Source organism: Tursiops truncatus, chromosome 18 (assembly GCF_011762595.2).
Source record: "Tursiops truncatus isolate mTurTru1 chromosome 18, mTurTru1.mat.Y, whole genome shotgun sequence".
NCBI classification, from domain to species: Eukaryota; Metazoa; Chordata; class Mammalia; order Artiodactyla; family Delphinidae; genus Tursiops; species Tursiops truncatus.
The window spans coordinates 38,054,070-38,070,119 of record NC_047051.1 but is presented as its reverse complement, the minus strand read 5'-3'; the positions used below and the strand labels follow the sequence as shown (position 1 = coordinate 38,070,119).

The window sequence follows — 16,050 nt, the reverse complement described above, 5'->3', positions numbered from 1 at the left end:
CAAACTCATGATATTTAAGTTTGTTAACCCTTTGCTCAAGAATCTTGCATTTTACTCACTTCAACTAGCACCATAAAGTGAAAATGTGTTTCTGTTAACAGCAATCTTTGCCCACTCAACTAAAAATCTTCACAGATTATACCTTAGTTTATAAATTCCTTTGAAAGCTTTTGTTGTAATAAGCCCCACTTTTTCAAAATTGTGTTGCCTCAGGAGCACATTTTGTATTTATGTGAAGCCACTAGTTGAAGTGAAGGAGCTAAAAAAAAGAATTTTTACTTTTTAGCTTAACTAGGACATCTTTAATAACAGCCATATAGTTCAGTGAAAAAATAATTTAAAGGATAGTATATATATATGTGTGTTCTTCATTCATAGAAAATATGCCTCTTTCATAGTAAAATTGTACACATTTCTATCACCATCACCTGTCCTTACTTCCAGAAGTATTCCTTTTCTACAACACTGCAATTTTTCTTTCTCAGCATGAAAACTTCTAAAAGGTGTAAATAAGAAAAGCCATTTCAGTAGCTCTTTACCATAATAGTGAATTATAGCTACATTTGAACATTGAAATGCCTACAAGGAGAACAGCATAGTAACACATGGTCTGAAGGAATGTCTAAAATGCACTTTAGTTCCAGTTAGAGAATTACTCAGCATCTTATTTCAAAGATTACATCATACAAACAAATTTCCTATGACTGACTAAGCCTCGACAAAAGATCTTTCCCATACTTTGCTGAAATGCACTTAACGTTTATGTCACTGTACTATATATAGATTCAACTTTGGGGAAGAAGTCAGAAAAAGTGTGTCTGTACATCAATGCTCATAATACCTACCACACATAATATGAAAAGAAAGATGATGACGTGGGAATAATATCAGCATGTTTCTTCGGAAAACAAATTTCAGATTTTATATGAAAAGTTTTAAATCGTGTTATATTTTTCAAGATATTATGCAAATCATAAAATATCATCAGTATTTTGAGTGACTTTCCCATTAAAAGCAAATAATAAAAAGCCATGTTTTCTTTTCATTAAAATAGCAACTTTATATTTAAATCCACTTAGTTTCAAAAGTTACTTTTATCATCATGATTAACTATTTACCAACATTTATAAACCTCTACTAAACTCAGATATTTTCTTAACTTTAAAACATCAAACCTCTTTTAAAAAGCTCATGAAGTTAACATGAAAATAACTCATTCCAAATTCTATGTATATCCAGTAACTTCCGTATTCTCCTCTAGAACCTCCAAACTGACTTATTTTAATTCCTTTCATCCTGTGCATTCAAGCTCTTGTACTTTCTAAATGCTGTAGATATTTAATCTTTTAAGAAATGTAGATTTTAGTTGTAAAATCGTAGGCGTTATACTTAATGTTCTGAACGAATCTCTGTGATTCACTGCCAAAATGATTTTAATAAATATCTTACTACCATGAAACCTTAAAGTCACTGCAGAGCAACAAACATTGGATGGTGAGAGACAGAGTTTCAATAGACCATTCTCACCAGTCCCACCACCACAGGAAAAAAAGAAAAACTCTTGACTTTTCAAATACTAAGCAATGACTGTCAATACTATCCTGAAAATTTATCTTGCTTTACTTGATTCTCTAAAATCTGTATGTTCCTTATTTTTAACAAATTCAGATGGGTCATCACCATAGGTGGACTCAATACCAACAAAGAACTTGGATTACAAAATCCTAGAAAGTTGGTGTTTGAAAGCTGATCACAAAAGAGCAAGCAAATGAACTGACATGCTAGTTGCTCCAGAGCAACTATCATTAAATAAAAGGTATCTTTGGCCATAGTACCAGCTTGATCTTTCCCTCTCCCTTTCCTTGCTACTGTGGGATTGGCAGCTGGCCAGCACAAGGGACATGATACCCTAGTGCCATCTACAGGCTATTATTGACACTCAAATTTCATGGCAAAAGACAAGCACCAGTGAAATAAATTAGACAGCGCTGCATTTAAATCTTTATTAACAAGGAATTATTAGACCTAAGAAAAACTAATTCTGGATTTGGTTGAAATATGAGTTTCTCAGCCTCTTAATCCCTCTTCATATGGCATATTTCACAGTTTAAAATGAGTTAAGACAGATCACTTATGCATTACTAAGATGAGAGAATATTTACAATGGATTCATTCTTTTCTGTATAAACCAGTTCTATTAGGGAGAAAGTATTCCTTCTTCTTTTCTTTTCTTTTGTTTTTTTTTTGAAAGAGTACTTTGGCCATTGTGGACAATCTGCAAATCTTTCTATTCAACCCCCAATTTACTATATTACAATAAAATCATCTGAAATTAAAGAGAAGACTTCCTATATGGCTTAGTCACAATCTATCAACAATCATGTGCTTCACAGCTGATATACATTTAATATTCTACTATCTTTTTTAGAGACTAAAAAAAAATTAACCCCTTTAGCAACCACAGCTGTAACATAATTATAGTCACACCTTCAAACATCATTTAAAACTTGAGATTTGAAGGTGACTTTTGAGATCAAATGGTAATGTGAAAATCTTGAAGCAGTCAATTTGGAAACCCCAGGAGCAGAATTTGGCCTATCAGGACAGGTTTTATTCTTCAGCAAATGTTATCTTGGGACATTTTGGAATAATTTCCTCTTTTCATCTTTTGCCATTTGAAGGAAACTGGGAGTTTAAATAATTCTCAGAACTCAGAAATTTCAAAGCTGTTCTAAAAATTCTTGGCTGAGCCCCAGAGGAATAGAAAAGGGGTCAAGTTTTTTTTCCCCTCTTTATAACTAAGCTAAAGTTAGACCAAAACAAGAGACACACTGGCACGTTAATACTGGTTGACTGGGCACTTGTATGCAGTACTTATAGACCAGTAAAAGTGCTCATTTACCTGTCTGGTGTGTAAGGGGCCCTTTGTCTTGAAGCCTCCTTGGGAACTGCACTCTGAGGCACTGAAGTGATCTGAACTAGTGGAAGAGCGTTTGGAAAGGGTGTCACAACCCCCGACAAAGGTGTTGTCCAACGGGAGCTCCTGAATCACGTGATGCTTTTTCACAGAAACCGGAGTGTCTGGTTTAAGATGGAAAGCGGGCTGTGGAGAAGCGGATTTGTAGTGCTTGGCCAGGTCAGGGCTGTTCGGCTTGAAGGTGGTTGGAGGTGCCGGACCCCAGTCAAATCTACCTATGCTTTGCTCTTCCAGCTCAGCCGGCAGGCTTATTGTCCCATTGATGGGTTCGTGAACTGCATCATCAGGTTTGGACTCTTCGATGGTAACAAAGTTCAAAAGAGAGCTCTTGGGAGACTTTCTTTTCTTCCTTTTCTTTTTCTTGTTTTGTTTGTTCTCCTGGTTGGGGGACATCCATTCGGCACCTTGCTTGCTCCTCTGAGCTGCTTTGAATCTTGATGCATGGCGACAGCGCACCAGAACGGTGACGAAGATCACGACGATGACCACCATGGCACCTGCGACAATGGCAATCATGATGGTGAGATAGTCCTCGTTTTGATAGGGTTGGCTGCTATCACCTATGTTCCTGTCCAATGGGGTCTCCATAGTCCTGCGAATCAAGTCATAGATATAGGAGGCATTGCCAGCAGTGTCATTAACATAAAGAAAAACAAGCACAAGTGTGTGCAGAGACTTAGGGTATCCCAGGTCACTTATGTTGATCACCAATCGGTGCAAGCCCACATCAGTAGGTGCTGGTTTTTCTTCCAGAGTGATGTTACCTGTTACTGGATCAATCCGAAACAGGCCTTTGTTGTTCCCACTCACAATTGTATACTTAAGTTCAGCATTCATCCCAGTGTCAATATCCACTGCAAAAACTTCTGCTATCACGGAGCCAGGAATGGCTGAGAGAGGCACCAACTTAAAAGAAGTATTAGAAGGTGGCGAAATGACAACTGGACTATTGTCATTGACATCCATGACATTTATAGTTACTTTTGCAGTAGAGGAACGGGGTGGTTGTCCCCCATCAGTGGCTTTGACATCGAAAGTGTAGGAACTCTGCTGCTCTCTGTCAAATGAGACATTTGACTTTATGACTCCAGAATAGGGATCCAACACAAAATTATCATTGTCATTTAAAATGGAAAGAGTCACAGCTTTATTCTCTCCAGCATCTGCATCTGTCACTGTGATTACCCCCACGGTACTATACTTTGGCAGATTCTCAGACACAAAAAATTGAAAATGATTATGAGTAAACTTGGGGCTATTGTCATTCTCATCCAGAACAGTAACTATCACAGCCGCTTGGCTTTGGAGGGGAGGGGTCCCATTGTCCCTGGCAGTTACTGTAAAAATGAATCTTTCTTGTTCTTCTCTGTCAAAGACTCTGGAGGCTGTCAAAACTCCTGTCTTTCGGTCCAGATCAAAGAAGGAGGCATTCGGTCCAAGCTGATAAACAATATCTGCATTTTTCCCACTGTCTTCATCTGTGGCACTAATAGTTGTTAAGTACAACCCACGTCGGTTGTTTTCAGAAACTGACAGCTCAATTACAGGCTGGTTGAAAATTGGTGGGTTGTCATTTTCATCCTCAAGCTTAACCCTTACCAGAGCAGTCTGATTTAAACTGGGCTTCCCAGAATCAGAGGCAACAATTTTAAAGCTGAATTCTTTGGTGCCCTCATAGTCCAACAAAGAGGAGGTCTCTAACAAATATTGGTTGTCGTATACTGCCTTCAAATGAAACGGGACCTCTCTTTCAATAAAACAGATCACTTTGCCATTCACATCTGTGTCCTTATCTGAAACTGTAATTAGGGCGATCTTTGTATTGACAGGATCTTTCTCAGACAAATACACTGTGCCATTGATGGGACTTATAATGTACCTGAGGTCTATGTTTGGAGGGTTATCATTTACATCAGTAACATTGATGGTAACCGTTGCTCGAGCGGGAGTGGAGCTGCCATCACTGGCCAGCACTGTCACTTTGTGAATGGCTGTCTCCTCTCGATCTAAGGACCTCTGAACTGTAATCAACCCAGTAGTATTATTTAAAGCAAAGAGTCTTTTGGTTGCAGGGGCGACCTGGGCACCAAAAATGTACCGGATTTCAGCATTACTGCCTATATCTGCATCAGTGGCATGGAGCTGAATTACAGAGGTGCCTACGGGAGCATTCTCTGGAATGTGCACCTCCACTTGACCCTCTTTAAACACTGGCCTGTTGTCATTTACATCACTTACTGTGATCTGCAGTATGGCTGTGCTGGATTTCTGTGGAGTGCCTCCATCCTCTACTTTGATTTTCATCACATAGGTATCTTTCTGTTCTCTGTCCAAGTTTTGCTGAACAATCAATTGTGGCCACTTCTCTCCTTCCGGAGTTTCCACGATATCCAGTCCAAAAACACTCTGCCCATTTAACAATTCATAATGCTGTACACCATTGAAGCCTGTGTCAGGATCTGTTGCTGATGGAATTGGAAAGCGGCTGTTGATCAAAGTGTTTTCTGGGATGGAAATATTGATGACAGGAGATGGAAACATGGGGGCATTATCATTGGTATCCTTGACAATTATTTTAATTTTGATCAGCCTGAAAAAATCATTGGGGAGGATCACCACCTCAAGTTCAAAGAAACACTCATTCTCCTCATCATAAGAGGCTCCAGCACAGAGTTTTTCTCTGTCTATTCTATTGGAGGTCGTGAAAATTTCGCCAGTGCTACTGGATACTTTCACCAAAGGGGCATCCCCAGCTTTAGAAACCAGTCTGTAGACAAGGCTAGCGCTGGTCCCTGTGGCAGCATTGATGTGAGAAATGTTCAGATCCTTTGGTATGTTTCCTATGGGCACATTTTCAGGCAATTCCTCTCTAATAGTGTAAATAAGTTCTTGAGCTATTGCAGAATCCAGCCTTAAACAGGCAATCAGAGCAGCCAACAGGTAAAAATCCCTCAGGTCCATGATAATGTATTTATTTTCTTTTCCTGGGTTTTAGGGTTTAAAGGTTTCCACTGAGGAATGATGCACAAATTGCAAGAGGAAGCGTGCATGGGCTGGAGGATGCATTACATCTCATGACTTATTTGGAGACAGCCACTGTCAACACAATCATATAGACAATATTATTCTTCAGTAAACAAAAGCACACAGTCACGAAATATCACAACACATTTTCCCACTGCATATTAGTAAACATGGCAGTTTGTTCTGCCACTGTTTGCAACTTAACTCTGTGGATAAAAATACTAAATATCCCAGGCTTGTTACATTTGCCCAGAGAAAATGAAATTATCTACTTTTGAATTAAAGACAGCTGCTATTTTTACCTGTATTCACCCACACTGTTTTCAGGATACTGTTTAATTCAAAACATGCGTCCTTGTTCTCCTCTTCCCCTCCACCACCACCACCACGCCCCCACCCCCCATCTCCTCCCATTCACACCCCCCCTCCCCCCGGCTTACCCGCCTCCTGGCTTCTAACCGACCTCCCTTAGTTTTTTGAGGAGCCAGTGAAAAACACTAACTTAGCTATGGTTCCTGCTAATTGCTTTCTCACATGTCATACGTGATGCGTTTTCTTCTCTGCCACACTGAGTCATCTCTTTCTTCTAAAAAGACTATCTTTTTTCTTTCCTCCCAGTTCTTCAACTGCCTTCTAAATACAATTTTACTGGGAAGCAAGCATCCGGACATGCTGCTGCAGCGACAGAAGCAAGTCTCTGGCCACTGTATAACCTCATTGCCTAAAAGCACAATACCAAGACCTTCAGTTTCTTACCCAGACCTTGCTCTCATTTCTCCATGTTGCCAAATTATCACCATCAGAATTAAGAAACACATTAAAACTTTTAGAATATATATAATAACATAAGATTCCTTATCCTAGAGGTGGAAGAGGGTGCCAAGATATAAGTGAAACGCAGCTAACATTTCCATGTAACAGCACAATATTTTCTACTGAGCATAAAAGAGGGGAAAAAAACGCAGTTTCTTAACCCCGATCTCCGGTTGTAGTATTAGTAACATCGGCCACACGTAAATACTGCAACTCAATAACGCAGGTAAAAAGCCTTCTGCTTAGATGCCCTCCTAACTGCAATTTAAACGGGTGCAAGGCTCCAGACAGCTACCTACTTGAGTAGAACTGGTCAGTACCCAGGCTCTAATCTTCTCGGCATTAGGCTGCACGGTAGCTGATGCCCGCGATTAGTTCCGGCAGAGTGATGCAGGTAGGGATGCAGATACAGCCTAGTAGGTGAGCTCTGCCCCAACAGTCTACCCAACTACAAACATCCCTCGTCTACACCGAGGACATATCTAAACACAAAATTTACAATTGTGCATGCGAAACTTTACACTTACGTTAGTTGCCTCAACCTTTCCCCTTTCCCGGTATGCTGCAGTTAGAAATGAGCTGTTCCAACATATAGAAAGCCATGCGTCTGGTAGCACCACTTTGGGGAGAAATCAGAAGCAGCAAAACGTTTCCTCCTTGTAAAATGTGTTGCTTCGGGCTGGCAAATTAGCAACTCCAGAGAACAAATTCACAGATTTGTCGTTAGTCATTCTCTCCACATTTCGTCTCTATTACCCACGGGGTCTGAGCTCTTCTGGTATTTAACGCACACACAACATCCAGTTGCACTTCTTCAGCTCGGGGGTATTTTCCACAGCATCAAACATACCATTTCCCTCCGATGTCAATACTGCTTAAGTCTCTAACTTCTTGTAGGAAACGTCAGAGTTGGGGTGATGGTGAGTCTCTGGCTGCTTTCGGGGTGGGTGACAGTGCCCGAAAATTCCTAATTGGTTATCTCTTTCGTGCTTCGGAGACTCTAGGGCGCTCCTTCCTGTCTGGCACGCTCTCCCTCTCTCCCTTCTCCTTTGCCCCTCTCTCCTTCTCTCTCTGAACTGAATTTCTTGATAGAACTCTCAATAACCCAGAGGGAGGGCGTGACGGCCTAAGCCCCTCCCCCGGCCCCTGATTGGCCCGTATCTTGCGGTGCGGGCGGCCGCAGCTGGGCGTGGAACAAGGCGCTGACTATCTGCCAGCCTTTCCTCCCCATCGTCCCCTCGGCAGCCGCGAAAACCCGGAGACCCGATCCTGGCCCCGGGAGAGCCGGGTTCCAGGAGGTGCACTGAGCATGCCCAGCAGGGTCCGGCCCGGGAGGGAAAAGGCGACGCTCCCCAGGCCCCCGCGGACGCGGCTCTCACGGGCGCTGAGGGGCTGGCGGCTGCTCCGGACGGCACAGGGCAGCGAGCGGCCGAGACCCGGCGGTCGCACGAGCAGGGGGAGCGGGAGGCCGGCCGGGCGTGCGGGCGGGGATCCGGCAGCCTCGGGCACCGTTGCGGGCGGTTGGGGGATGCCGAGGCGGCTCAGCTGCCGGCGCACGTTCCACACTTCTCTTTGCTAAATGGAGGGACCAAAATGCACAGATGGGAGAGTCCACCCGGGGTCCAAGACTCACTGTCGGCCCTCGGAGGAGAGCACGGCCCAGCAGATCCCCGGAGCGCGTTAAACGGGCTACATTCCCGGTGCCGCAACTAGAGGCTTTTGCTGGCGAGGACATTGGCAAGAAGGGCAGAGAGGGCGGATAGGAAAGGTCGGGACGGAGGATATTCGAATCTCAATCAAGACCGGAAAGAAAATTAATTTGAGCCCTCCTTACGTGCAGGGTGACGGAAGCTGCCGGGAGAAAGGGAAAATGACAGCCTCTGGGATCCCCTAGTCACCCTAGTCAGCCCTAGGCCAGTCTGCTTAGCGGGGCGAAGTCTTGTCTCCAGTAGCAGGACGGGCCGCGGCGGCCGATCCCGGCTGTCCTTGCACTTCTGCTCCCGCCGCGCCCAGAACCTGTGAACCCGAGCTCGCCCGAACGTGCGGCTGCGGCAAAAGCCGCTTCACCTCACCTAACTGCAAACTTTGCTCGGGAGAGGCTGGAAGGAGTCCTGTCCAGCTGCTCCCCAAGCTGTGGAACGTTTCCTTTCCTCTTACACTTTCTGCTGATTCCAACTTGACATGTAGTACTTGTCTTTCCCTGTGCAATTCATTTCTCTGACTCCTGTTCCGTCGAGTATCCTCACGCGTTTCTCATTTTCATGCAAGAGCCGGATAGAATGACTCTCGAAAGGATTACCCTTTTTCCTTAAATATTGGCCCCGAAAGCACTATCTATATTTGATTGATCTTTTAAAATCAGTAAACCACGAAGGTTTGTTTTATGGGTTGTACCTACGACGCCAGATGCCTGAGTAAAGTTAGAAGCATTAATAATAGTAACAGTTCACTTGGAACAAAAAATATAATATTTTTTTTGCATGACCTATAAAGGTTGTCTGAGAAGGTCTTAATGCATGATTGAATAACTTGTTCTAACTTACAGGGAGGATAAAGGGCATCTATTTTAAACCTCCGTGTTTCCCATTCTGTATTGGGCTGAAGATGCCTTGAAGGCTCTTTCATGTAGTTATGCACTGCGATGGCGTGTTCAGGAACACCTTTTGTTTTTGAATACAATGGCTTTCCTTTTTAAATATGAACACTTATTTTTAGATATTTAAAAGTAAAAAAAAAATCACTAAGCAAACCTACCAAACTTAGATATTGTATAAATAATTCCATTATTTAACCAATTCATTTGACATTGCAATTTTTCCACATCTATGGAAATGTAAGGATTTTTTTCGGACTTTTCCTCAGGTGAATATACACAGTAAAAGTGCAGTGCCTCAAAGCCCACTGTAAAATACATGAATCCCTTCTATGTGAAATATAAAACAGGTTTCTAGCAGACCATAGGTTGATACTGTTTTTAAATGGCTAGATAACTCTTATGGTAGTATTTTGTATGATTAGAATATACAAAATTTAAGAACAAAAAGGACTGCTTAAGTAGCTAAAAAGTCAAAAGAAAAATATTACCTCATACAATAATGCAAGTGAGTTGAAGATTCTTTTATTTTACCACAGTGAATGATCATTTTGCTGTTCACAAAATCTACAATTAAAGCTAGTGCATTTTTCCAATTGCCACAGATTTTATGCTCTGAACTAGTTTAAAATGGTAAATGAACCATCATTCTGATACATTTACAATAAACATAGCAGCACAGCCACTTTCCAGTTCATTTTGTAAGCATCAGTTATCTCACACTCTTATTCTAATCATACCGTAGTCATTTCAAAGTCACAACACATAGCTTAGCCATAATTAACATTATCACTAAGTGGAATTGTTTCTGTCTGCTAAGGGGTAGTTGCTTGTAGTCAGGACCCATTATTATCCTATGCTCATAAATGAAATCTTAGTATGAACACAGATGAAAGTTAAGGAAGAGAAAAATATCATCACATTATAAAAAATTATGACCATGAGACTTCAATTAACAGAAACCACAGGTCAAAGCCCCAAAACGAAGCCCATGTAGATTCCTTTCAAAGGCCATTGAGTATAATATAGAAATAGAGCTACTGACTTCATTGCATTCCATCTTATGGGTGTTTATTTGGCATGTATAAATTAGTGGGATTCTTTAATCATAATAGTTTTACCTCTTAAAGCTAGAATAGTTGAAGCTTGTTTGCCCTATTATATTTGAACTGCTAAACTCTTGAAGGAGAACTGTTATTAGAGATCTTATTAATATTCCTGGAAGAAAATTAAATATGAAGGGTCATTTTCCTAACTCTCTGCTATCTTAACTTGAGGCTTCTGCCCAAACCACAATATAAAACATTTGCATATTGAGAGCTGCTCACAATCCACCTCTCCTAATTTTGTTTTAAAAAGGTATATCTGCATAATTATGAATTAGGGAAATGATAATATTCATTAGTTTTAGTTTTCGTAGGGGAACATCTATTTTTTTTTTTTTTTGCTGAATTTTAATCACCTTTTTCTTTCATGAATTTAATAAAATGTTAGATTCTCATTTATATGATTTCCAATACACATCTTCCAATATACATGTTACATTTCTGATTAGATCTCTTCAATTAACCCTTATACATCTTTGTCAATGCATGTTTTCTACAGCAAGGAATTATCACCTGTGTTGTACCTGATTAGTACTTTAAGAATTATGCCATCCAGGCTGTAGTAAAATTACCTTCGTGTTCTCTGCCGGTTATATAGGTCATGGGATACTTGTGAAGCTAAGTCACCTTCGGCCAGCTAAGCGAAGACTAAAATACTATTACAGATTTATACAGAAAGAGATATCGAGTTAGTAAAATTATTTTATATTGCAAGAATTTAATGTTGTTTATATATTTAAACAATAATTTCCATGTAATGGCATTTAATAACCTGAATTACTACGCAGTTCAGTTTGTTAATTGGATTTTCACCTATGATTTTCTAGTTACCACTCAGCATTTTAAAATTACATTTCACACAGAGATCATAAAAGCTTTTTCATGTTACATTTTCTATAAATGACATAGACTGTGGTATTTGGAATGATCAAACGACCTCCTCAAGGATTTCAAGACTAAAATTTTCAACTCTAATGTACTAGTTCTATATTCCAATCAAAGGTAAAAATAAAATAATAAAATAAAATAAAATAAAATAATAAAATAAAATAAAATTCTATTGTGCCCTGTACTTCAAAAGTTCCTTTAATCCAGATGTTTTCTTGTGGCTAACCGACATTAATCAATCAATCACAGGGACTTTTATGTCACAGCAGGTTTTATTGTCCCCATTTCGCGGAAGAGGCTAGACTATTGTACTGTATTTCCTGGGGGTAGAGCGGGAATTGTGTGAAAAATGCTAAGGGTTATTTGTGTTACCACTATTTAGAAAATGACAATGCAGAATTTTAACACCACAAAAAGAAAATTAACACCTTTTAAAGCTGCAAACTGGCAAAGTGTAGTAAGCTCCTTGAATCATTCTTTTGCTCTACTATTGGCTCTTTTCTTTGAACATCTTTCTTTTTTTTTTTTTTCTTTTCTTTTAAGGAAAACTTAGACCAAGGTATTCAAATGACAAAGAAAGCAGGTGACAAGAAGCTTCACTCTATTTGAATGACTGAACTAAATTTATCCCAATTTGCTATATTTTTATCACTGACTGATTATAGATGTCAGGTTTGTAGCTCTAACAGTTACTACAATATAAACTGACATTTTCCAGTGCCACTATTTTATCATGATTACTATATAAATAAAGAAAATATTGAATTTTCAGATTTCATTATTGGTTGTTTAAGACTTCATATAGACATAGCTCTCATAACAAATGGTTTCCCCATTACACGTAGGGCTCAAGCAATCACTTAGGAAACATGAAAAACTGGTTTAATGATAGTAAAGAGAGAATAAATATAAGTTTAAATAATTTGATCATTTTAAAATCATGTAATTTCAAGGGAAATATACAAAACTTCCTATTCTTGTGTTTGTATGATATTTATTTTTGTAAGACTTGTTCAATTAGAATATCAAGTATGATCAATTCATATTTACATAAATGATAAATGTCCGAATATAGCATGCACATTATTTGAAAGCACCTCTATTTACACTAAAAATAGAGATAGAAAAATGTTGAGATAAGAACATGTTTTAAGCACAAATGCATTTGCCCAAAGATAATTGGGAAATTATTTTTCATAGATATTAGAGCTATTTTAAGTTAAAATATAGTACACATTTTAAAATTCTCTTTCAGTAGTACTATTTCTTATCATAGGAATATGTTGTTAAACATAGGAGTTTATATCACTTGAAACAACATCATTCTAGTCACTTTCATTCCTTGTTCCCCTCCCCCCAATTTCTTCATGCATATGTTTCTTTTATGCCTATTTTCCCTGTCCTCTTTAAAAAAAATAATAAGCTCACATAATATTCTTCTAGGAGCCCAATTTGTTACATAATGTGCATATAAATAGACTTACTAATATAGGGCAGGATAGATAAGCCTCATTTTTCTCATATAGTCTCCTCACAGGGACCAAATTCAACCGAGAGTCCCCCTTGAACTGAATTAGGATGAGTCAGGGAGACCATGTATATTCCCTTGACTCCTGCAGCCTCTATATCACTGATGACACCCAAATAATGGAGATAGGGCTTGCTCAGCCTTTACAAGACAGTGATATGCTTTGCTTGGGATTTAAGTCAATAACACTCTGCTTACAAAAATTGTGTTTTTGTGTGTGTGTGTATATACATAATTCTTTAAAACAATGTTTTTTTCTTAAATGAAAATCTTATTTTGCAGTACACACTAATACAGTCCTTAAAAGATCCTAAAATGCACATCATCTTTTCAAGCCTACGCTTATGAATTGACTGTGTGTCAGCCTCAAACAGATTGGTGAATTTTTAGAATGGATTAAAAGAGCCTCAAAGAAACTTCTTGGCTGTATGGAATGGGGTCATCATAAGAGAGATTTATTTTTTTAAATAGCATGTTACAAGAAACATTATACGTGGAGTTTACAAGAAAGACTAGTTAGAAAAGTTTTCCTTGGAAAAATATAACTTGTAAAATATAAGAAAAAGCAATAAATACCCCAAACAATTTCGAAATGATTATAAACATTTCTTTATGTCACAAAGATATTTATGCAATGTGTTTATTTTGGGGAGTGAATTGCACCCATGTTTGAGTGCAATATCAGTATATCTAAGGCCTAATTGCAAATTCATTGTTTAGTTTTTAAAAGTAACAACTATACCAATGCAAGTGTCGTTAACAGCTATACTGGAAGAGTAATGAAACAAAAGATTAACTATCTTCCAATAATATTTGTCCCTCACTATGGAAGTAGGCTGACTTTTTGGTGTATTACAATAGATAAGTAGATCCTAAAGACCAGGTAACACTTTAGGTAAACACCACAATTCGTAGGAAAAAGTGGAAAGTGAGAATTACATGAAAAGATTATAAAACACATATGGGACAAATTTAGTGTCATAAATCTATTCATTAATTCATTCAAAAATCTAATTTAAAGACCACACTATCTAAAAATGCCTAAAAATCCCTACTATATTTTAAAAACCATCCTATAGACTCAGCATAGAAATATTCAAATAGCTATATTTCAAGCATAATTCAGCTGAGGGTTCTTACGGTTCGTTTGTTTGCAGTGAGGAATACTATACTGTGAGTCCTTTCTACTTTGATAATTCTCATCACAATATCTCTCCTTTATATTTTAGACTTTAAAAAAATTTGCTTATTACATTAATCAATCGTTCTAAGGCTCAGTAGCAAGTTCTTGATAATATACATAAATACACTAGCATTTAGTTGTGTCTAATCTTCATATTGTTCCAGAATGTTTACTGAGTTTATTATCATCAACCAAGTAGTATACTAAAGTTGCCTTCTACTCATGTGTCAAATAACAATTAATTAAACTGCTCTGTGTTTCTTAAATTTTATGTGAATACAAATTACCCAGAGATCTTGCTAAATTAAAATGCAGGTTCTGATATGTTGGATCTGGGGTGGATACTGAGGTCCTGCATTTCTATCATGTTCCCAGGGCATTCTGATGTTCTTGATCTGTGGACCACATTTTAAGTAGCAAGGACCTAAAAGCCATTTTAGATACACTGTGCCATGGCTCACAGAAAAACAAAACAAAAAGAGCACTGGAAAAACTCTATATCTACCACTGTACTATGTAGGGATTAATTCTGTTACCAAGCATACTTTTGACACAAGTGCTGTTCAGGGGCACAAGAAATTTACATATCACTCATGTACTAAATTGATTTAGTTTGTTTTCTTCCCCACAGAGATTAGATATCTTGAGCTAAATTTTTGTTTTACTTTAACTCACTGGGAGTGAGGAAGAAGCTGTTTGGAGCCTGGCCCCCTTTAGGGGAAGGCAGGCTGCATGAAACAGAGCAGGAGTACTTTGGGCATTTACTGAGCAATGTGAGGGTACCAGGCCACTGAACGAGTACGTGAGGTGTCAGCAAGGAGGTGATAGAATACATGTGTGGACTCCCAAGCTCACAAAGGTTTCCTACTTTTTTGAAATGATTTTCCCCATATTCCATACACATGAAAAGCAAAGCAGCTATAGCCACATGGTGTGGACTCCTACCCTGCCAGAAATTGGCATTCCATTTTGACAACACTTGATTATGCTTATGAAGATACTAAATTCAAGATGGACCAATGAACCCCTTTATCGCAGAACCTAGTTCTACAACAGAGATACTCCAAGATCAATCTAATAACTTTCTGAACAGGAAGTGATGTATACTCAGGAGTAATTAGAAACAGTAGTTTTCATTACATAGACCAGAAACCCAAAGGAAAATTGAGAGAAAAGAGTTATAAAAATGAAGATGATGCAAAGAAGGAACCAGAGATGGAGAACCACTTATGGTAGTTAATTAATTGATTCCAGTTCATTGTTGATGTCCGATTATATCCCCACCACTGCTTCTTAAGATCTATTAGCTTTAATAATAGCTATTACTTGCAACCAAGAGTCCTAACTAATATAAGAACTAACCACAGCAACTTGGTAGTTTTGCTTGACTCTATTCCTGATTAACTTATCCTATGAAGGACTAAAATATGAACTATGATAACATGATTTACTTGTTATAATTGTAAGGGAGAATAAGAAGAGTGAAAAACAATCAAATGTTTGCATTAGTGGTTTTCAGCTTGAGGTGATTTTACCGCTTAGGAGACCCTGTAGTGGGGTAGAAGCCAGAGATGATGCCAGATGTCCACAATGCATAGAAATGCCCCTCCCCCACTTACCCCAACGCACGGCGCGCGCGCACACACAAACACACTCACTCAGGCACAACCCAAATTATTATCTGGCTGAAACTGGCTGTAGTGCCAAAATTGGGGAAAACAGATGTGTAGCATTTGCATTTTTATATATTATGATTAGTTTCACCAAATTTATTTCTAATTACATCTCTTAATAGCCAAACCAAGAGTTAAAATATTACTGGAGCTCATTCAATGACCTTCAGAAAAATGGACAAAATATGTTATAAATTATGTCTCTGGAACACTAATTGAAATCTGGAAAAAACAAATCTCTCTTCCAACCATTAGTGACAAATTT

General features: G+C 38.8%; 1 protein-coding gene across 1 annotated transcript; it reads right to left on the bottom strand.

The window, feature by feature from the left end:
• Nucleotides 1-1,989: 1,989 nt before the first annotated feature.
• On the bottom strand, nucleotides 1,990-7,893 carry PCDH9 (protocadherin 9). Its single transcript, XM_019945990.3, has 2 exons — nucleotides 7,342-7,893; nucleotides 1,990-6,073 (listed from the first exon to the last, which is right to left on the bottom strand). The coding sequence occupies exon 2, from the start codon at nucleotides 5,936-5,938 to the stop codon at nucleotides 2,840-2,842; it is 3,099 nt and encodes a 1,032-aa protein (XP_019801549.3). The 5' UTR covers nucleotides 5,939-6,073; nucleotides 7,342-7,893; the 3' UTR covers nucleotides 1,990-2,839.
• Between the last annotated feature and the right edge of the window lie 8,157 nt (nucleotides 7,894-16,050).

Bases quoted from the DNA above. Each gene is read 5' to 3' on its own strand.
- PCDH9 (XM_019945990.3), bottom strand. From the start codon at position 5,938: ATGGACCTGAGGGATTTTTACCTGTTGGCTGCTCTGATTGCCTGTTTA.